Consider the following 23,958-nt stretch of genomic DNA (forward strand, 5'->3'; position numbering starts at 1 on the left):
AACAGAAATGCTTGGCAACATTGGTTTTTCAAAGTGAAGAACCTCTTTAGTAAAAGTCTCTAAGTCACAGGACAATATGCCACAAATGCTGTACCCAGAAATGAATTGCAGGGTATTTGTTCTGATCACAGTGTTGGCAGGATGTCAGATGAAGCCAGTGACATTGCCTTTTACCTTTCAGAAGCACTATATTCACAAATTAAAATAATAATTTCTGACCCTTATCAATATGAAACATAAATACAATTGCAAATGTATTAACGTAATTCAGATTAATTACTAAAAACACAAATTATATAAAACCAGAAAAAGCAAACTGAATGGCTGCCTACCAAAAGCAAAATACATTATTCAGCTTGCACTAGTAGGTCACATGTGCACACCAGAATCAAGTTTAACGCAGACTTTCCTTATGATAAGAAATGCTGTACACAGTACTACACTATTTTCCCCTCAGCTGAATTGTATCTTCCAAAAATGCCAGATTTAATTAGTCAGGCTAAAGTCTGTTGTACAAGCAGATTTACTGTGCATGCCAATTCACGGCAAACTCTAACACTCAAATGTTTGGCAACAAACTCAATATAAAGGTTATCCTCTATTATATTATTATATGGCAATGAGATGCGTATTGTTTTGTCTGTAATCCCGGGTAAACCCCAATATTCCTTGCCTTACTGTTATTGTGGGGTTTAAATGAGAAATTTCAGTAAACAAAACATTGACCCCATACGTTAAATTGTATATAGCAAAATAAAACATCACAATTAACGCATATAACTTTGACCAGATGGAAATCAAATATATATGAAAAATGATTTCGAAGCGAATTTAAATGTATGATTTTTTCTCTCTTTCTAATGTATTCCTTTTGGTGACCCAAACACCGTGATCGCAAAGAAGATTGTGGTTTTGTATAGTAATTAACATAATTTCGAGATAAATATAGCATGCTCACAGCAGCTGTTTGTTTCATATTCGCCCTATAGCCTAAGTGTTTTTTTTTTGTTGTTTTGTTTTTTTAAAGCTGAGGGCTATCTCCGGTGCATTTTTCTTGTGTGTTGAGCCGAATACTTCTTGTCACTCTTTCATGCTCGTTGACGTCACGTTGTTATGTATGCCAGCTGATCTACGACTAGGATCAGAGGAAGAGCTCCAACATCAGCAACTGCGGGTGTAATAACTAAAGCAATCTTTCGATTTTAAATCCTGGGATAGCAAAACACTGAAATACAGCGCCTAACAAAACGCAAGAAACTAAAGCTGTCAGAGAAAACCGTGACGGTCAAGAGGAAATGTAAACAAGGTTTTATTTATTTATTTGTAGCAGGAAACTTCTGAAAATGGTGGACATTCGGAGACAGTATACTTGGGTCAGGGCCTTGCTGTTTTGTTTCTAATGGAAATTGGTCTTACGTTTTAAAGGGTTGTAATAAAATAAAAAGAAAAGACTTTAAAAACCTATTAAAACAAAAAACGAATTAAACGAAGGTTACATGTGAACGTCTGTACTACCAGGAAATTAGTACAGTGGGAAAGCAGGAATAGATCTCGCCCAAGCAAGCAAGAAGAAAAATGTGGCTAAAGCTGTTTTTGTTGCTGCTTTATTTTTTGATGTTGTTCGTTCTGGCACGGTTTTTCGAAGCCAGTGTCTGGTATGAGTCGGGTATCTTTGCTACTCAGCTAGTGGACCCGGTGACTCTGAGCTTCAAAAAGCTGAAGACTATCCTGGAATGCAGAGGGCTGGGATATTCTGGGCTGCCAGAAAAGAAGGATGTCCGGGAACTAGTTGAGAAATCGGGTAAGCATCCACTTCAAGTGTTTATATATATATATATATATATATATATATATATATATATATATATATATATATATATATATATGATATAATATAATGTATCGGTAACCGAGAAAGTCACACCTAGAAACGGCGTGGGAATTCATTGATGTGACTCTGAAATGCATTCATCAATGCGGTTAAACTAAAGTCTGTATTGAGGTTTTTCACGTGACGTACCCACAGCACGGCGCGGTCAAAACAACCATGGAGGCTAAAGGCTGGTTCACACTGGGTATACGATTCAGACGGGCGCAGGCTGCAGTTCACACTGAGCGAGCTTCTCCCTGCGTTGATTCATTCTGATTGGTTTAAAAAAGACAACACTTCTGGAGGTTCGGGGAGTACTGCACACAGACGCATTTATACACTGTATAACCGCAGCGCCTCTTTTTTATATAAACAGCTGATCCAAAAAAAAAAAAAAAAAAATTATAATTATTGTGTGACTGACGGCAAAGTTTCCTGGTAAAATCACTGACATGTAAACACTGTTCTAAGGCTGCAGAGACACATCAAACACGGTTTGTTAGTTTTCATTCTGATTATTTATCTGTTTATTTATGGTACCGTACATGCTTTATTATTATTATTATTATTATTTCTTTAGACATTTTCCGCTACATCTATACAAGTATTTATTTCAAATAATAAACGGTAAATTGTATTTTACTTGTAAAATTCTAAAGGAAAGAGAAAGGCGTGTGATTGGTTGAACGTGAGTGACGTCACCAATTTGATGCTAACTCGTCCGCAGCGTCTACGATTTTTACACAAGATGGTTCGTTCGTAGCGACTGTCTGAATCATATGCCCACATTCACAACAAAATGTATGTATTTCCAACCACACAGCACACTTCTCACCTCCAGTAGCAGGAATTAGAAAGATATAATAAGTGCCAGATACTTGGAATATGTGACCCCTACTGTGCACCCCTGGTCAGCGAGCACACTTTGACGTCGTTATTTGCTGTATAAACACCATTCTCATTTATTTTTTTCCTTTTAAGAAAACTTACTTGCATGTTACCAATTAATAACATATACATTTCCAATAGTTTGTTTAAAAATGCAATACTAATATGAATTGTATACAGTATTTCTATGTTGTTTGTATATACACGTTTAACATATTTCGTTAAGTAGACTCGCAATTAAAACAATGTATATGACATGTTTTTGTGTGGTCTTGGAGAGCCCCTATCCAGCACGTTTTATAGGTGTCTTTACATCATCAGTGGCTAAAGATCTGGAACACCTGTTCATCTTGACTAATTAAGCCAATAATTGGTTCAATTAAGTAACAGAGATGGGTTCAAATGAAAACCAGAAGCCCCAGTAGCTCTCCAGGACCAGGGTTGGAGACCCCTGGACTAGAGTATCATAACTGTATGTAGATCAGGCTTTCTCCAACTCGGTCCTGGGGACCCTCTGTGTCTGCTGGTTTTCATTCCAATTGAACTCTTAATTACTTAACTAGACCCTTCATTGAACTGAATTTGTTTAATTAGACATTTGTGCTTGTTTCAGCTCTGAAACAGTTGCAGAAGTAGATTTAAAAAACAAACAAAGTTCTATGAAGCATAAGTAATCTGTAGTTTATGTTCCTGTAAAATCAACGCTGTGCAAAAATGATTTCTGTTCAGTTTTCAAGGTGCCTAAAATTTCCTGGGGTCACGTGACTGCAACCCCTCAATTGTGTGTTGATGATAACACAGTATAGAATGAGAATTCTGTTTTTTACATGTCTTTCATTAAGGTTGCTGTTTTTCAGTTACACCACTGTCAAATACATATGATATACAAAACAAGTTAAAACAAAATAATAATAATAAAAACAATACTATTATTATTATTATAATAATAATAATAATAATAATAATAATAATAATAATAATAATAATAATAATAATAACAGACAATTGCTGCGTACAGCTGTGGAGTTATGTCCTTTTGGAAAAATGAGGGATTTTTAAAATCTTTTTTTACATAACCTATTCAGGATCTAAAACCTGTTGCAAAAACACAAGCCTCCATAACACCTTTTGAATATCCATGTGGAAATACAGCAACTGGCCAAATTTACTAAACTTTTTTATTTTTCGTCTTGCTTTAGACATTGGCGATTTGTTTACTTTGAAGCATCTCTTTAATACATTATAACAGTGTACAACTTTCACCAGAGAGCAAATGTTAAGTGAAAGGCTGGATTACAAGGATACAATCACAGTAAATCCCCACACTGATGTTCAGTATTGGCAACAGCTGGACCCTATACCATCTGTAAACGAGTGAACAGACCACAAGTGACCATTCTGGTTCCCTTTAAACATTAGAGTTAAATGGATAGCTAATCAGCTACTGGCTCCCCTATCTTTTCTTCTTATTTTGTCTGCTCAGTTTCCATGAAAACAAAAGGCTCCTAATAGTTTCTCCAGTGGGTTCATTGTACACTTCAGTGCACTTGCTTATTGTACAGTACTGTACATGGCACCTTTCCAGAGGACTTGAAGCTTGTATGGGGTTTGTAATTTCATGGCATATCTGTACTTCTAGTTGAAAGCCAAGGGAGTTTTACTGAGGGTTAATCCATACAGTTACTTAGAGAATACATTTCAAATGTTTATTTAAAACTTTTATTGAGAGGATGGGGGCTTCTGGATGTTCACTGTTGCAATTTTTTATATTTACCAATCATTCAAAAATAAGACATGGGGCACTCCAGATATGAGTCAATTTAAATTGCCCTTATATAAGATGCAGTGACCCATAATCCTGTTTGATTTGATACTATAAATCACTTCTGAGTGCCTGTCTATGGGTTGTTGGCCACTTGTACCATTCAACCCCAAGGCTAACATTTTAGAAGACTTTGCTGTTGGTTAAATTATAATCTTCGATTAATAAACTCTTTCAGTGACTGCCAAATCTAAATGTGATTATTATTATTTTTTTTTAATTCGAGTTCTATTTACTTCAACATACAGACATGAAGAATAATTGAAAAATCAAATATTATTTTTTTCAGCTATCACCACTTGCTTTTATTTGGTGGAAAAATGCTCCTGTTTTTTTTTTCTTTATACGCTTAAAGCTGCTGTCTTTGTACAGTATGATTTCAGTGCATTATGTTTGAAAGTGTATCTTTGATGGCTGGGCTACATTCAATTTATAATCCAGAAAGGATCTTACTAAAGATTGCAGTACATTTAGGAGACAGCAGAAAGCCACTGTACCATACTGTGGTGGGGTACCCCCATCCCTGTGCGTATTTTATGTTTTATGTGGTGTGTTACTGTGTCTATGTATGTATGTATTGGCGCATGGGGTGTTGGATTATTAGTATTTAAAATGCATGTATTTGGGCACAGGGGTGTAAAGTAGTTCACATGCAGACTGTGCCCAGGCTTGATTGAATAATTAACAAGCAATCAAGTCCAGGCACAGCTTCTTTAAAAGGAGCACGGTTCTCACACTTGGGATTGGTATGTTCGCAGTGGAGAACGGGAGAGAGATGAGAAAAACTAAAGAGATAACAATTGCTACTTGTGCTGGAAAGACCAGCATGATACTTGTTTGGAGTTTGTCCACTGTTTTGTTTGTCTGTTTATTTTGACCAACATGCCATTTTGTTTTGGGTTCAGTGTTTTGTTTCTGTTTATTTTAAATCATTTTGTTTAATAAATCAGTGCTTCACTCACCATACTGTGTCCTACTTCATGGTCTGACATCACCCACAAGCTATCCTGCTACACGTACATATTCTTAAGTTGTATTGTATGTTGTGCAACCTAAAATAAACACATTTCTTGAGGGAGTGTCTGAGGGGGAGGGGTTTCATACAACAGCTTGCATTCAGTCCGAGTCTCAGTTACAGCCTTTCACTGAACTTTATAGGAAAATTTCTTATAAGATGTCTGTGTACCAGGAGCATTTTAATAGAATCAGCTGCCTTAGTGTATGACATATGCTTTTTGCAGGGATGTGTCCGTTACTGTTACATACCATGTTGTATTTATATTGCAGGTGATCTCATGGAGGGGGAACTTTACTCAGCCCTCAAAAATGAGAAAGAGGCTTCAGAGACAGTTTCCAGCACCACCTTCAGCGGTGAGATGCACTTCTATGAGCTTGTGGAAGACACCAAGGATGGCATCTGGTTGATCCAGGTAAATAGTTAATGTACAGTAGAAAGCATATAAGGCTTTTAAAAGGCTTGTTTTGAAGCAAGTACAGTGGCTAAAATACATTTTCTGTAAGATTAAAACTGTGGCAGTGTACTAAAAGAAGCAAGAAACAACCTGATTACAGGAAGGAGCTGTTATATTATCTTCTTCCAATCTAAAACTTGTACAAATACCTTGCTATCATTTTGAAACTCTGCTGAATTAAAGGTTCATTTGACATTGCTTTTTAGCACAAGACACAGGGACTCCAGCTGTTTAGATTAATCCCGTCAAACAGCTTAGTTTTGTACTTTGGTAATCTTGTGGTTAATGCTTTGAACCGTTCACCCACACTACTTTATCAGAGGAGCTATATATATATATATATATATATATATATATATATATATATATATATATATATATATATATATATATATATATATATATATAATATATATATATATATATAACAAAAACATGAATAAAACATAAGATGAGCAGTTGAACCTGACTTATGAGAGAACTTGTTTTTTTCCTTGCTAAGACAATAATGGCAAAATAAAGATTTACTAGATTCTTAATACAGTAAATATATTGATGTTTGTCTATAAGATTGCCATCAGCCTATTAAAGCACTTCAGTAATAAGCTGGGCAAATAAGAACTGCATTTTGTGGATTGACCCAATGTATCTGCTGAAATACAACAAGGTTTAAGTTTAATAAACTTTACTAACAGCATGCCAAATACAGAATTAAGCAATATTTACTTATATTCTGGAGAGACAGACTGCAGCCCTTATTTAATCTTCCTGCTCCAACAAAGGCCTCTAAATCAGCCTGTTTTATACCTAACTTAATGTGTACTTCTTTCATAACCACTCAATAGTCCACATTGCTCTGGTTACATAATTCCGTTTGCTTCAAATCTTTATCACTTAAGATGGCAAAACAATTCTCGTTCACACCAGCATTAGATGTTATGGCCTTGCAGGTGCCCTAAAACTTAGTAGATTCTCTACTTAACATTTTATTCAGTTCATATTAAATTTAATCAAGCAGTAAGCGCATGCAACTTTCCTGTGAATATATACATACATATACTTGCCCAAGGGGGCAAGTAGAGTTGATTTCAGATTTAAGAAAATATTCCTGCAAAGTATCGGTTTATTAGCATTGTGAAAGTGATTCCATTAGAACTCATTTACAGTATGCATTACAGGTTATCCAACACTTTTAACCTCTGTACAAACATTAATATGTTTACATCCCCTATTCAGTATAAGATGCCTTCACCACAGGCTTTTATAGTTACTGTATTTGGGATTCCCCTAGAAGTTGATCCCAACAAATGTTAGTAAAAGTTAGTAAGGTCTTTAGTAGTTACTGTACTTGAATTGTACCAAGGCCTAACACTTTGAACAGCATCTTAAACATGTGTCAGTGGAAAAGAAGGTTGTCCTGCAATGGATAGTTAACTAAAATGTTATTCTCTCTTGTAGGTCATAGCTAAAGACAGACATCCTCTTGTGAGTAAAGTCAACTGGGACAAAATGGTGAGAAAAGTTTCCCAATTTGGCATCCGCACTGGCACCTTCCACTGCTCGAATGACTCCAGGTGAGAGATCACCAAAACCTGTGAATGCACACTGTCAGTGTCCTGCCAGCCATTTCCTAAAAGCTGTCTTCAGCCATTTTCCATTTCACTACAAGATACTGGTTATTTTATTTTTGCAGAACTGTATATCAGGTTTTCTTTTGCTTTCTTTGTTATTGTTACAAATAGACTTTTCATTAAACTTAAAACAAACAATAGGCTTTTCATAACACAATGGTGTGTGCCATGGTGATCACTGTGGTGTGTGCGGGGTGCATGGCCATCAGTGTGTGTGTGTCAGTGTATCTGGGCAGAAATGTGAGAAATTAAATTAATCTTCAATAAATGTACAGTAAAAGTACATGCTGGTCACCAAACAGATAGGATCCAAATACCAAGTGGGTGGTATAGAACTAGAACAAACCCAACAAGAGAAAGACCTTGTTGTTGTTGTAGTTGTTGTTGTTGTTGTTGTAGTAGTCATCAGTGTCAACAACCAGTCAGTGTGGGGATAGTCATTTTAATCAAAGTACAAATCAGTAGATGGTTATGATGTCTTCAGACCACACTTTGATCAATTTTGGTCACCACAATTGTAGCAGATTTGTTTGCTGAAATTACAATTACAATGCTATTTTGTTCAATTACAATTATACTACAGTAATTACAATTACACAAAATAGTAACATAAGCAGCTACAATTACATTGTAATTGCAATTAATTACAAATTGCACAATTACAATTGTAACTGACTCCAGGTCTGATCACCACATTACTAAAAGGACAGTGTGGCCATGGAGCCAAACAAAGAGCATGATTGAAGTCTTCAAAGTCTTAAAAGGAGTTGAGAAAGTTAACCCTAACCAAATGCAGCATAGAAACCAGGACTAGAGGTCATAGTTGGAAATTAAGTGTAGATTGATTTAGGCCAGGGTAGGAGACACTGCCTACTGCAGTGATCTCCAACACTGGTCCTGGAGAGCCCCAATCCTGCAGGTTTTCTAGGTGTCTTTACATCGTCAATGACTAAAGATATGGAACACATGTTAATCTTGACTGATTAAACCAATAATTGGTGCAATTAAGTAACTGAGAGCTTGGTTGAAATGAAAACCAGAAAACCCAGTAGCTTTCCAGGACCAGGGTTGGAGACCCATATTTAGTGTCTATAAAATAAAAAATGAACCCTTTAATAGTGCATTTGCACCAAACCTTAAGGTGGCAAATACTTGGCATGGTTCAACTGGTTAATGTTTGAGCGGGGCTAATGCTTCTAAATTCTGTTTTCACAGATACTGTAGGAAAAGAGGCTGGCTGAAGTCCACACTCATCATGTCTGTCCCCCAGACCAACACTTCTAAAGGGAAGGTGATGTTGAAAGAGTACAATGGCAACAGGATTGAAACAGAGCACATCTTCAAGTGGATGACTGCTCACATTGCTTCCCGGATAAAAACCATCCAGTACACCAATCAGTTAATGGATGAGTGGAACAAGAGTGACCAGTACCAGGTAAAAATGTACCTGTTCGCCAAACTAGACCAACCACCTGCATTTTTCTCTGCTCTCAGTGTGAAATTCACTGGGAGGATAGAATTCATTTTTGTGGATGTACAAAATTGGAAGAGTCAAGACTACTTGAAAGAGATCGGTGTACAACAGATACCTTCATACCTACTTAAAACACCTGAAGGTAGTTATAGATATGGGAACAGTACAGGGGAGTTTATATCTCTCAATGCTATGGACGCTTTCCTACGTTCAATACAGCCAGAAGTGAATGATTTATTTGTCTTAAGCCTGGTTATGGTCAACCTAATGGCCTGGATGGATTTATTTATAACACAAGGCGCCACTATAAAGCGCTTTGTGGTCCTTATAAGTACACTTGGGACATACAACTCCTTATTAATAATTTCCTGGCTTCCTATACTGGGCTTTCTACAGTTGCCATACCTGGACAGTTTTTATGAATACAGCCTCAAGTTTTTAAGGTATGCCGACACAACAACCATAGCCTCTTGGGTAAGAGCTGATTGGTCATTTTATTCCTCCCATCCGGCTCTTTTTCTTAGTACTTACCTTGGTCATGGATTACTGATCGATTACTTTGAGAAGAAGAGGAGGCGCAACAACAATGACGACGAAATCAACGCCAATAATCTTGAGTGGCTGTCCAGCCTTTGGGACTGGTACACAAGCTACCTGTTCCACCCCATTGTTTCCTTTCAGAACTTTCCCATTGAGTCGGACTGGGATGATGACCCCAACTTGCTTCTGGAGAGACTGGCATTCCCAGATCTGTGGCTTCATCCATTAATCCCCACTGACTACATCAAGAATCTGCCCACTTGGCATTTTAAATGTGTCTATGCCCAGTCTGAAGAAGAAGCTGCAGAAAACTGGCAGGAAAGTGATTGCGAGTCCGAGGACGAAACCAAGACTAAAACAGAACTGTCGGATGATGAGATGAGAGCCGCCCAGAGTCTATCAGAAGAGGAATGTCTTGGAAGAAGTCTTCCTGACTGTACTTGCGTTACTAAAAACTTTGAAGGCAGCCCCAATGGAAGAAAATGCAAGGGCCAAGGGACTTGTAACACTAAAGAGAACATTGAACCTGACTGGTCCTTGTGGCCTGGTGACATGTTGCAATGCACGGAATGCGTGGTGTGTCTAGAAAATTTTGGAAGTGGTTGCATATTAATGGGCCTTCCATGTGGTCATGTGTTCCACCAGCAGTGTATTGTGGTCTGGCTTGCAGGCGGCCAACACTGCTGCCCAGTTTGTAGGTGGCCGTCCTACAAAAAGAAACATTGCAGACCACTACCACAACAGCAGCAGCAGCAGCAGCAGCAGTAGCAGCGGCGGCATCAGCCGGCTTCCTTATTGGGTGTAACTGCTTATTAATGCTGGCCGAAAGTCTGCCTCCTGCATTTAAATATCTTAATGTTTGATGTGTTAATGTTAGTTGTTTAGGTCTGTGCTGATTTTGTGGTGTGAAGTCTAGTTTACACGTTCAGACAAAAAAAAAGAAGGACAAAAAACACAGCATATTAGCCCTAATATACAGGACAAAGTTATTTTTGGTTGCCTTCTACAATGCTTTTCAACTGTAGTGAATATTTTTCTTTTATTTTAAAGATAAAAAAGATTAATCTTTTAACAAAGTTTAACAAAATATAAATACATATTTAAAAACCTGAAAATGGTGAATACCTGTTAAAGATCAAGGTGTGTTTGACAAAACAATCATATCAGTAATATGAAGATAAAGGTCTATAAGCACAGTAGGTGCTATATATAATTTTGAAAAACGTTAAGCATCGAGTTTTAGGTTAGTGAGTTTGTACTGTTGTCATTAATTGACTTCATGTTGTATGTCACAATTGTTTACAACAGGGTTACACTACAAAAGCACAAGGCACTTCAGCGTACTGTGTTAAAACTTCAAATTAAGAACAGAAAAATGCATTTAAACCTGACTTTCAAATTCAGCTGTATAGTTGTCTCTCAGAATTACATCTTCTTTTGAGGCATGGCCCTGCCCTGCGGACAGATAAAGTAATGCTTCTGATTCAGTTGTAGTGCTAACACATATATACATACATATGTACATGCATGTTTTTACAAAACACAATTACCCAAATTAACATGTGCTTTGTTAAATAGGTACATTGAAGAAGATGAAGAAAAACATAACAATAATGTTGAATGTTATTCACCTGTAAGTTTCACATGTTGTTTTCACTTGTTTAAAAAAAAAAAAAAAAGTTGTTGTGCACTTGATTATATTACCATGAGCACTAAGGTACTTTTGCAATTAATTCAGTCAGTAGATTTGATTAATCAACTTCACTGATTTTCTATGTGGCACTGGGTTGCTTTCCAACTTGATCTTCTAATCTGGGCGAGTAAATCAGGTTTCAGGCAGGTATTGAGATTTTTAGTTTTGTTGCACTGTACTGTGTGAAAGTTTTAAGTTAGTTTTAGTCATGGTGGGCAAGACTGCAGATCTAACAGACTGTGTTGATGCACAGGTGGCAGGTGCCTCTATATCCAAGACTGTACAAACTACAAATGCTTTACAAAGTCTCAAAGATGGTGACTCTAGAAGCCATTCTGGAGAAAAGAATATGCTGACGATTTCTGTCCCCAACTTCCGTGGAAGAATTTGAGGTTATCCATCCCTTGAACCTATGTACACTACAGTTTACACTCATGCTGTGTGCTTAACGTTCTCCAGTGTTGCACGTATTAAGACACTTTCAAACATCTGGAATTGCAGTAGTTTTAATTTATCAAAATAAATTAGGCTATAGAGTATGTATAGTATTCAGAGGACTGTATTTACTTGTTGGACCCTAGAACAGTCATTCTGTCTCCTAGGGAAAACTCATGCAGCATTTTTTCTACTAGCATCCCCCCCTTAAAAAAGCCAATGTCATGGTGATATTCTTAAAGCCAAATGATTGATATTCATATGAAATGTTCCTTTTTTTGTGAATAGCAGATACCTGAATTATTAAAAAAAAAAACCTTGTTTATTTGTAATGTTTTGCTATAGCTTTGTGCAGTGAACTCAGTGTGGATATTTTACTTCTGAATCCTTAAATAAAATTACATTTACAGCATATATTGTGTGGTGTATGTTTCTCTAATCCATATCCAATAAAATTATATCTGGCATGGGGAAGGAAATGTATTAAGTGGGAATTATCCAAGGGAAAGCAATACTACTAGCTAAAAAGTGTCAGCTGGTTTCACAAACTGTATTTAGCACTAATCTTTACCTAATGGACAGTGAAACCAGTCGTGTAACTTTTAAAGATGCGTCTGTGGTTTTGTGTATTTTTTTAGCATTAATTGTGCAACATTTATCAGCTTCTGTATTTTATTGAATGCTGTTTTTTTAAATGTCTAGTCTAGAAAAGAGCTTTGAATCAGAGTTTAAAGTTATAAGTGTAAAAAGTTGTCAAGTTGTTAAGAATGAAAGGAAATGACAGGCACGTTGTTTAAACCGCTGTAGCAACACGTGGGGACGTGTAACGCTATAGTTATCAGAACCCTGCTACTTGCTCTTTAAGGGTGTTTATTAGAATAAGTATCTAATATCCCTTTTAAAATAGCTGGAATTGGTTTCATGAACTGCAAACTTGATTTAATAAATCAACATGGACTTAGGAAATGATAATTAAGCATTTCTTAAGTGGCATATAATAAACAAGTCCAGAATTAAGAAATGCATACAAATCTCTTAAATCTCAAGAGGGCTGTGGTCCAGTGGTTAAAGAAACGGGCTTGTAATCAGGTGTCCCCAGTTCAAATCCCAGCTCAGCCACTGACTCATTGTGTGACCCCGAGCAAGTCACTTAACCTCCTTGTGCTCCATCTTTCAGGTGAGACGCTGTTGTAAGTGACTCTGCAGCTGATGCATAGTTCACACACCCTAGTCTCGTATCCTGTAAAGCACTTTGTGGTGGTGGTCCACTATGAAAGGCGCTATATAAGATTAAAAGATTGTTAAACCTGTTATTTTGCCCAGAAAAAAAAAGTCCAGAACATGATGCTTATCAGTGGTACCTAATAAACGCGAATAGGGTGGTTTTTACCTTATGCGATTTGGAGAAACTTGTGCCCATGGGGTGTTTTGTATCAAACCTCATAATTCTTACAGTCCTTTCAAACACATTCATACAGTAATTCATACATGTGGTCAGTAATGGTAGTAGTACAGGTACATCAAATTTCACTAGTTCATGTTGTGGGAATGTGGATAACATTTTGAAAGCCTGATATTCCATGGGATTTGACGACCTGGCTGTTAACACCTGCCAGGCCATTTTCTCAGCAAATGATTACACAATTTATCACACAATGTACGGTACACCATCACAGGTATTACATAAAAACCACCAACAATAACCCACCTATGAGGAGTAGGAAGCCCTTTAATAATGACGTCAAATGCGTTTCATAACAAACTACGTATGATTGTTTAGAAATCACATTAAGCTTCTTCAACATCCAACCATTTCAGATCACTGACAGAGTTTATAAAATCCTCAATTTTGTTGGACGTATGCTGCGCTGTAAAAGCAGATGCGAAAAAAAATATATATAATCTGGTTTAGTAATATAATCAAATCAACCAATAAAAACGACAGTAAATATACCAATTCAGTAGACATACGAAACGCCCATTCAGAGTGCTTCTTTCTGCAGCAGACCTAGCAGAGTGGGCTCCCAAATAAGCCCCGCCCACTCTGTCCGATCCTTCTTTTTATTATCCTTGGCTGCTTCTAGGAAACGAGCGTGCACCGATTGGGTTGGGTATGGTATTGCAACGTAACTCTTGCTATAATACGCAAAACTGTCAACTCTACCTGAATGTGCCATCGGGGCCACAAACGTATTGACACAACACGTAAGAAAGTGACCAGTGAGAACCGGTATTTATCAAGGCGTCCTAAAACCGCCAAAAGTGCCATAATGTTTAAACCCAGCGTGTAATGACATTTATGTTACGCGGGTAGCATAAAGAGCCGTTGGGGGGATAGTATCGTTTAAGAGGCGTAATGAGTCACGCTACAGCCAATCATGGCTTTTTTTTCATTCATGATATTGCAACCTAAATAATGATTATTTTTTAATAGCTCATTAGCGTAAATTCCACATTTATCCGGGGAGTAGACCTCCTAAGTGGAGACAAATGTACTGTAACAACATTATTTTCGTACTGTTTAGATTTCAATGTTCAAGTGGCAGTGCTGAACAATTGTAACTTTTGTAAATTGACTTAATTATCTATTCCGTATTTTAAAATAATCCTGATTAGAAAGATTAAAATGCTTGGAATATTCTTACAAGAAAAAGGAATCATGAAATTAAAAAAAAAAAACACACACACCTTGAAATCTTCACTTAAAAGTCAGACAATATTTAAACTCCACGAATATCACTACACTGGGTTACTATTTAAAGCAACAGAGTTTCGATGTGAGCAATCTCACTTAGAATGTGCATAATATAACAGACATGCATTACAATTTAAATATATATATATATATATATATATATATATATATATATATATATATATATATATATTGGTTCTCTCAGGCAGGCACATCACACAGGGCGAAGCAATCCACACACAGGCAAAGGGCGGGCGTGAGTGAACCTGGGACCTCTCGCATTAAAGCATAGCGCCGATACCGCTGTACAAAAGAGCCGGCTCCTTTGCAAGGAGCGTGTATCGGGCTTATGTCTTCGTGTGTGATTATGTCACCTACCAACCCTGCTGCTGCCTTCCCCTCTGCACGCTACATTCTCCCCTACCAATTTCAAGTCCGCCCCGGACTTGCTAACCAGGCTACAGTCCGACGAGTGCATACCGCGGCACCTGCATCCCACTGCTAACACCAATGTAGCGATCCTGGTTCCCGCAGGCAGGCGCATCACACAGGGCGAGGTAATCCACACACAGGCGGGCGCGAACCCAGGACCTCTCGCACTAAAGCATAGCGCCGATACCGCTGTACAAAAGAGCCGTCTATAAATGGGTAATGGTATGTAAAAAAAAATAGTGATATCTTATAACAATTGTAAGTCACCCTGGATAAGGGCGTCTGCTAAGAAATAAATAAATATATTATATATATTAGAGTCCAACTCATACTAGAGCTGGTAACGCAACCAAAATGATTATTATTAATACATCGCTGGCAATGCATAGTGTTAACTTATACAATAAGATGTCGTACAAGAAAAAAATAGTTACTTGAAACTGTTGTAATATAAAAATTGAAGTTATAGCACCCGTGAGGGGCACTGGCTCTTTCTGATGGGGGTGGGATCAGCCAGGCAGAATACCAGAAAGGAAATGAGCTAGACCACAATATTATGTCGGGCAATCAACATCGTTTTATTAAATACAGGTGGTAGCTATACTTGACAAACAGGGCAGATCTACATACACAGTCACGCATGAGGTTTGCACTGCCCGTTAATTAAAACAATAACTAAAATACAAGATTTCAATTTAAAACTAAAGGGCAGTGCGGGGCTCACTAAAAACAACAATAAAACCAATACGCCCCCATCTCCAGCACTCCTCTAAAACCCAATGCCTTTTAAAATACTAAAATTGTTTCAAAACACAAACGACAGAATGAAGACCAAAAGCCCAGGCAGGGATGCGCCCTGAAATTCGGCGGCTTTGTTTCATTTTTGTATTTTCCAACCACCCGCCGAATCAGGGTCCAGTTGCTAATACTCCCGGTGGCAGCGCGTCAGCCTCCTCTCCAAACAAACCCAGCTTCACATCACTGGACAAGTCAATCTCTGAAATCATGAAATCAGGAACATTAATACCAGGTGCTGAGCTTCTGTCAAATCAATCAATTTACACGTATGGGAGCGGAGAGCATTAACGAACAGAAAAGTGAATATAATAATAATTAAATCAAACGTGCCTATTTAAAGTGACGTGAGCAACCCCGCTACATTACTAATTAAATTTCATACAAGAATATAGTGCTATTTTTTAAAAAAAAGATAAAACATCATGCAAGACACCGTAATGTAAACATTTCCGTTGTATTATTAAAAAATACATAACAAAAATCTTAACCTGACTGTTTGATTGAAATGTATAAATATGAATGCTTAAGATGCATATACATTTACGCACACTCATATATATTTTCTGCTTTAACTCAATATTCTGAGCAGGTCAGAATATTGAGTTAAAGCGATTGGATGTGGCTGAAATTCCACAACGCACTGTGGGCAGGGTTACAAAGTACCACGTGATTTAAAAACTATACACTGATTGGCTATGTGCGAACGCGTTGAATCAAAGCGTTATGGCCCTCTTGGTTATAAAATGTAAAATTGGTTACACGTTAGTAAGAAATCCACTACGCGTTGCATTTTAAAATACACGTTGTGAAACAGTCACGTGATGAGAATGCTACCCTTTCATTGGCACCTTCACAACGCGTTGCCAAAATTCCTTACGCGTTGTGTCAATAAGTTTATGGCCCCGATGGCTTGCCATAAACGATTACCTACCTCCAACGCGTCACACAGGAAGCAGGAAGCGAGATACTGTTGTATTATTTTTATCACCAATACAGGGGCTGGTTCGGTGGTTGTATATTTTGTTCAGATTACCTGTAGAAAATGGGACTGTTCGGGAAATCACAAGACAAACCCCCGAAAGAATTGGTGAGGGAACGACATTTTGTCAGATTTATGTCGGTTTATGTTTTCTTAACATCAGGCGGCGTCAAGATATTAGACAACTTCTCTGCCAGAAAAACATGACATCAGTGTGCAGTATCCGAAGTGTGTGGTTTGGTAGTACAGGTAGTGGTAACAAGCCGTGTGCCGTACAACGATTATGAAGCTAAACGTCTTACAAGTAATACTGTAACATTAAGCACTGGGTTCAACCACTAATAAACTACGAAATAAAAACTGCACAGGAAATAATAGCCATTTTATGATATGAGATATCGGGAAAATAAATAAATAAATTAGCTGTAGTGGTGGAAAAAAAGTATATTAAAAAGAAGTTTTAAGTGCCTTTCAGATGGTCGTTTGATTGTTTTCAGAGCTAAAATCATTTGCGCATGCTCGGGCAAGCACAGTACATGGTGTACCACGTTTTAACGCGTACCACAAAATAACTCTATAACAGATCTTATTTCATCTGCAACAAATGTGTCCAATGGCATGCAAATTATGTTTAGGTATGAGAGTGTATACTGTAGTCCCTAAAGGAGAACAAACTTTCCTGTGTCACATGAAACAATTCACACATTTTTTAAAGTTTTCCCCAGTAGGCAAAGTTGCACTCTCCCTGAACATGATAAAACAGGTCATACAAGAAAAAGCCTTCCCTTTGTTCTAATGGGAACAGGCTCCTCAATGTAGGTATGGCAAATGCATACTCTTTACAGTGTAGGCTAAGCAAAACAAAACAAAAAAAAACTTAGCTTGATCCAGATATTTGTATTTTGTAAAATAATTGGCATCTGAAGACCACCACATTTATAATATACATTTTGCTGGATTGACCAAATGAAAATGAAACACCTGAAATGATGGTTAGGTACCCAGAAGAACTTGGACCTAGAGGGAGACATCTAATCACACTCTTAAACAATTCATTTCACTCCCAAATACTGTTACTTTACTGTGTTAAAGGTTTTCAAAGCGTTTTGCTGCACTGTAAAATGTGAACAATTTAATCTGAAAAATAATGTTAGAAAACATTTGTGATCTAGTGAATTACCTATATTAGTTTGTAATGCCTCATTTTAGGACATAGTTGACAGCTGTTTGTATATTTCCTTTCAGAATAAATGGTCAGTGTTTGTATTGGACACCTGGTCTGGCCCATGTTGACTGGTTAGGCACCTAATCACACAATTATCTTTTCTGATGATACTTACTGCCGTTGATCTGATCCATTGATCAGAATCATAAATATTGTGACAAGGGCAGCTTTTTGTAAAGTCTGCTCAACCCTAATAACTAATCTGGAAAACTTTGTTTGACTACTGTGCTTTGCTTTTAACAGGTTAATGAATGGTCTTCCAAGATGCGAAAAGAGATGCGAGTGATCGACAGGCAAATAAGAGGTAGGTTAAAAAAAATACCCTGTCAATAATAATTGATCTCAGAACAGTTAACAGTTACACAGTTAAGAACACAGAGCTTCGTTTTAATTGGGATCAGGTGGTCAGGGGTCTAGGTGAAGAGCATTCAACAGGGAAGGTGCAACAGAATGTTCTATTTAGCTCTCTTGAAATAATAAGTTAGAAAATATAGTTCACTTTGACACCTGCACAGTGGCATATTTTAAATGATCATATTAAGGGGAGATCTAAGTAAATGGAACTTTCTAAAGGCTTTCTCATTGGCTGTGTGGTCCAGTGGTTAAAGAAAAGGGCTTGTAACCAGGAGGTCCCCAGTTCAAATCCCAGCTCAGCCACTGACTCGTTGTGTGACCCTGAGCAAGTCACTTAACCTCCTTGTGCTCCTTCTTTCGGAGTCAGTGATTCTGCAGCTGATGCATAGTTCACACACCCTAGTCTCTGTAAGTCACCTTGGGTAAAGGTGTCTGCTACATAATAATAATAATAATAATAATAATTTCCACTGCCTTTCCCTAGGTATAGCTCAGCTGGACGGTCTGCGTGAGGTGTAGCTGGAGGGTGTTTCCACTGACACTCAGCTATACCTCAGCTACACCTCAGACAGTACAGTTTTGTATCTCGTACGGGGCCAAACTGTTCTGTATGGAAGTACGTCATCGAAAGGCATGTGGTAAAGAGACAAACAGTTTTCAACAGTAGCAGCCGTTTTCCATCACTTTTCTCTTATTGCGTGACGAAACCTCATTAAAAAGACTGTCGGCAGCTGTGTAAAGACCGAAAATAAAAACAGCCACAAATGTTTGTTGAACTTTGTCCATCGTCGCTTGTTTGCATATATTCAATCAATCCCACAATCCACTGCCGCACTACTACTATAGCTATACCTGACAAAATGACACTGGAACGCAGACAGCCGTCTTTAACGGCACCTTGCCCAGACCGTCCAGTTCACCTATACCTGGGAAAAGGCAGTGCAAACGAGGCATTCGTGGCTGCAGATAAACCTACAGTAGCACGCACTTACTAAAATGTGATTTCAGCTATGATGTACAAAGCTTGATCTGAGCTGCACTTTGTATTTTTTTTTAACCTTTAAATATTTTCAGAATCACTTCAGTAGTTCATTAGACCTTACTGATTTAAATGTTTTACATTTTGACAAAGTAGTTTAGTTTAGCTTTCACGTTTTTAATCCATGAATCATAACCTGTGACAGAATTTCATTCCCCTCTCAGGAGTGACATCACATATTTAATTACAGTGAACTTTGAAGTACTTGGTATTGGAATTGATTAAAAGGGAAGGGAATGGGAACTGGAATTGGAATTGAGAATTTGTTTTAAAATGAAATTGGAATTGGAAAAAAAGGAATTGACCCCAACCCTGATTAAAAGTGTTTTGTTTACAAATAGAAGAGATACCAAAGCATGCATGTTTTCAAGGCTAGCCTTATACAATAATATACACGATCAGCCTGAATTTACTGTGAGTTCACAGTGGTCATTGTCTCCTTTACCTCAGACATCCAGAGGGAAGAAGAGAAAGTGAAGCGTTCAGTTAAGGATGCTGCCAAGAAGGGCCAGAGGGACGTGTGCGTTATACTAGCAAAGGAGGTTGTTCAGTCGAGAAGGGCCGTTAACAAACTATACGCTTCCAAAGCTCAGATGAACTCTGTGCAGCTCAGCATGAAGAACCAGCTCTGTAAGTACTTAGCAGTGTGTGAAGCCAAGGGACTGGGTGGCCTGGCCATGGGATATTAAACTTCTCACTGTAAGATGTTGCTTTGATTAAGCTCAGGCATAGATTGTTGTTTTGGGTGGCTAAGAAATTTAGGAATCTAAGGACACTGGCCCTGGCTGCAGTCTGGCATGGGGCCAGCAGTTCCCTCACAGCTCTGCAAAAAAACAGCCCCAAATGCATGTCAGCTCTCATTCTTTTAATACATGACAATTTGAAACCGCTGCCAGAGATTCTTGACATATCGATAAAGACAGGTGATGTCCCAACTAACTTGCAGATCTCAAATGTGGGACTGCTTTTTAAGAAAGGTATTACCTGGAAATTATAGAATTTCTGCAGAATAGTTGTATAGTATTAACATTATAATAGACAGCCAACATAGATTTAGATCACAGCAAGGATGGACACAAACATAGCAGCTGACAAATCCTTGGATATTCAACTGGTTAAAACACAAGAAGCAGAGAGTACTTGTAATTAGAGTAACTTCTAGTTGGAGCCATGTCCTGTACTCAGTCAGATGCTGGGAATGTTTCTCTTTCTTATTAAAATACATTATCTAGACGGGGGTAATTAATAATCTTTGTAAAATCTAGACACCACACAAGACATCAAAAGGGATTTGGACATGCAGAATAGGGCAGCAAAGTGTGATTTTGATAAAGTGTGATTGAATCCACTATACTGCGTTGTTTCCCAGCTGTTCTGAGAGTAGCGGGGACTTTGCAGAAGAGCACAGAGGTCATGAAAGCCATGCATAACCTGGTGAAGATCCCTGAGATCCAGGCCACCATGAGGGAGCTCTCCAAAGAAATGACGAAGGTGAGGCACACAGCTGCTTTGTATTGAAGAGATGCAGTGCTTGGAAGCAGCAAGTAACATTCTCATTAGCAATCTGACAAACCAAGGTAAAAAGAAAATACACTGAGAGTGAGAGTAGCTTAATAGCTTAAGATGTTTGGAGCTTTTATGGTGCTCGTAAGCCTGTGACATTTTAATTGATGTTGCACACTATATTCATTAGTAGCCACGAAAAATATACCATAAAAAAATACATGTTTACCATAATGTGTCTTATTTGGGAAATGTGAGACCTATGAAATTATATTGAATATATTAAATGTTGTATTTTTTAATGACTGATGCCACCGTACATGATGTGGAAGTAGGGCTGCAGTGATAAAATAGTTTTCGATCGATTCAATTCCTCCTTCTATACATTGATATAAATACTGGATAATCGATTCAATAATTACATTTTTGTAACGCACATAGTTAATTACATTATTTAAGTTTATCAGCGAAAATGCACCGAACGCGCTGCCTTGCTATTTACAGTATTTCTGCCAGACAAGCAGTGGGCTTGCTCTTCTTTTCCTGCTCGTGTTAACTAGCATCGGATTTTCTGGTCCCATCCTACCAGCGAATCAGTTTTGAAAATGCGTTATAAGTACACCCCTCTGTGTGTTTGCTGTAAACAAACAAAAAAGCGCGCCACCTTGAATCCAGAGCAAGACGACAGGCTTGTATTCACGGCAAACAGCCTGTAAATAAATTGTGCACATTGAAGAAAACTGACTGTATATAGTTTGCGCTTATTTGGAGTTTCAAAATGAACGGCTATATAATGAATAGTTTTCTCCTGACGCTACCAAGGCATAATTACCCCTCGCATTCAATTGTTGTGCACAAGCTTTTACTTCACAGCAGTGATATTAAAATAATAACGTCACAGGGAAAGGAGCGAAAATATATGTTGGCGGTACAATCAATGATATTTACTCAAACGATTATATTTTGTGTGCCCAATTAATCGATTGCTGTTTTGAGGCTTAACTGACAGCCTTATGTGGAAGTATCAGTTTGAGCACTAGCTTTTGAAGATGACTATTGTTTTCCTTATTTCATGAGGCAATCTCTTTTCTGTTCTTAGGCCGGTATCATTGAGGAAATGCTGGAAGATACTTTTGAAGGAATGGAGGATCAGGATGAAATGGAGGAAGAAGCAGAGATGGAGGTGGACAAGATTCTGTTTGAGATCACTGCAGGTACTGTAACCCGACACTTTATCTGTTATAGAAATATACTGTAAATTGCACAGTGCTGTGTTTGGAACTCACAAGCCACTACTGGATTCTTGGTTACAGTCACTTTATTATTGGTCATAACTTTCATGATAAAGCTGCTGTTCAATTTAAAATATTAAAATGAGCAAATGCTCAATATTTGTTAATTGTGTCTTCAGGTGCCCTCGGTAAAGCCCCCAGCAAAGTCACAGACGCCCTCCCAGAGATGGAGCCTATCGGAGCCACAGCAACATCCGAGGACGAGGCGGAGGAAGATATCGAGGAAATGCAGTCCCGACTGGCAGCCCTGCGCAGCTAAGCAGGGCTACAGCAGCTCCTCTTCAGAAACTGTCCAGAGCACAAGAGACCATTGATGTGTCAGGTTTTTCTGGCCTATTCCAAAATCTGGCATTGTCTTTTCCTCTTAATTCTGTGCTGTCAATTCCTGCACTTTACCAGTTTCAAGTCTACTGGATATCCCTTTTCTTCACTGGGTTTTATATTTATGGCAGTGATTCCAAAATCAGAGGTTGTTTAAGAACACTAGAGTCTACATGTATGAAATACAACCTTGTCTTGTTTTCTGCTGTTGTGGCACTATGTATATCTATATATTATATATTTTCTTTGGAAAGAGTTACATGCAGAATGCTTCAGAAGAAGATATTTTACACTTACAATAATGTCATCCAGAAAGCCATTTGACTGTTGAGTGAATGTCATTATGAAATCTGTTTAAATATGTTATGTAGTAGGTGTTAACTGCCCCACATCATATGTAATGAGAAATGTTTTTTTTTTTTAGTACTTTATTTCAACAGAATTAATTTGTTCTCTGGTATTAAAAACCCTATACATTCAAGATTAGAAATGCTGAAACTATATGAGTAGATTTGTTAGTAATACACTTATCCCAAAAAAGCATACAAATGACATTTTACAGGTGTAAAAAGTGAAGTCAATATTAGAAGTGCCAATGCTTTGTTCAACAAAGTGACTTCCATATAGCCTCACATTCTGATACTCTTATAAACATCATAAACAAAGTTTCATCAAAATTGGACAAGTTGTTCCCCAGATGTATGTCAATTTGGCGTACATACAGATCAACATCACCCCCTCCTGTTCATGGGGATACAGATATAGATAATAATCTAGGGGTATATGGATGTTTAGTTTAGTTTAGTTTATTCAGTGTGCACATGGCCAGCAGGTATTTCTCAATAGTGAAAGCTCCAATATAAAGATACACATAAGTAGACCACTCGGTAAATAACAATAACATTTTTTGCTATCCAAGTCTACCCTCCCAATATGAATACATTGGGGTAGTAAGTATAGGCGCAGTGCAAATAATTGTTGATGCAAAATTCAAATTGCACTGCGCCCTATGTAAGCCCTATGTAGGAGTACAGAGAGCAGTAGGCGCTGTATGACCTTTGTGGAGCATGAAAATACAAAAGGAAGGGCGGCAAAGTCCTCTTGGTGTATGAAAACGAGAGGGAGCAGAGTCCTTACGGCTAAGGTCACAGCATGAACGGAATTGTTTGGAAAATCCTCAGCCAGCATCAGTTATGCTAGTATCCTGAAGAAATTATATGTATTGGCCTGCCCTTTTTAGCATGACATACAGAAATTTGCCTAGCACCCTGGAAAAAGTGGATTAGGCTATCCCTCCAGCCATTCCAACTGTGGTCTGAAAGGAACCAGAGGCTAAGTAGTGCAGAGAACACAGCACTTTCACATGTGCAGGGATAGCGGTCCCTAGGTTTATGCTGGAGTCTAGCTCTTCCCTCAATTCAGCTATTAGGTCTAGGATGACCTGTGGAGTGAGATGATAACGCTTTAGCATCCCAAACAAAGTGACCCTGGGATT

At 37.9% G+C, this 23,958-nt stretch overlaps 1 protein-coding gene across 3 annotated transcripts; it reads left to right on the forward strand.

The window, feature by feature from the left end:
* Positions 1-1,057: 1,057 nt before the first annotated feature.
* LOC117409311 (charged multivesicular body protein 3-like) lies at positions 1,058-23,272 on the forward strand. Of its 3 annotated transcripts, XM_034909671.2 has the most exons (7): positions 1,078-1,801; positions 5,868-6,010; positions 18,198-18,258; positions 19,798-19,977; positions 20,717-20,838; positions 21,950-22,064; positions 22,262-23,272. In XM_034909671.2, the coding sequence occupies exons 1-7, from the start codon at positions 1,576-1,578 to the stop codon at positions 22,399-22,401; spliced, it is 987 nt and encodes a 328-aa protein (XP_034765562.2). In that variant the 5' UTR covers positions 1,078-1,575; the 3' UTR covers positions 22,402-23,272. The 3 variants fall into 3 exon arrangements, with proteins under 3 accessions (XP_034765554.2, XP_034765562.2, XP_033871039.1); XM_034015148.3 differs by lacking the exons at positions 1,078-1,801; positions 5,868-6,010 and adding an exon at positions 16,671-16,837; XM_034909663.2 differs by lacking the exons at positions 18,198-18,258; positions 19,798-19,977; positions 20,717-20,838; positions 21,950-22,064; positions 22,262-23,272 and adding exons at positions 7,511-7,626; positions 8,899-12,237 and having other exon boundaries at positions 1,058-1,801.
* The last annotated feature ends 686 nt before the right edge of the window (positions 23,273-23,958 follow it).

Source organism: Acipenser ruthenus, chromosome 2, assembly GCF_902713425.1.
Source record: "Acipenser ruthenus chromosome 2, fAciRut3.2 maternal haplotype, whole genome shotgun sequence".
In the NCBI taxonomy this organism is placed as follows: Eukaryota; Metazoa; Chordata; class Actinopteri; order Acipenseriformes; family Acipenseridae; genus Acipenser; species Acipenser ruthenus.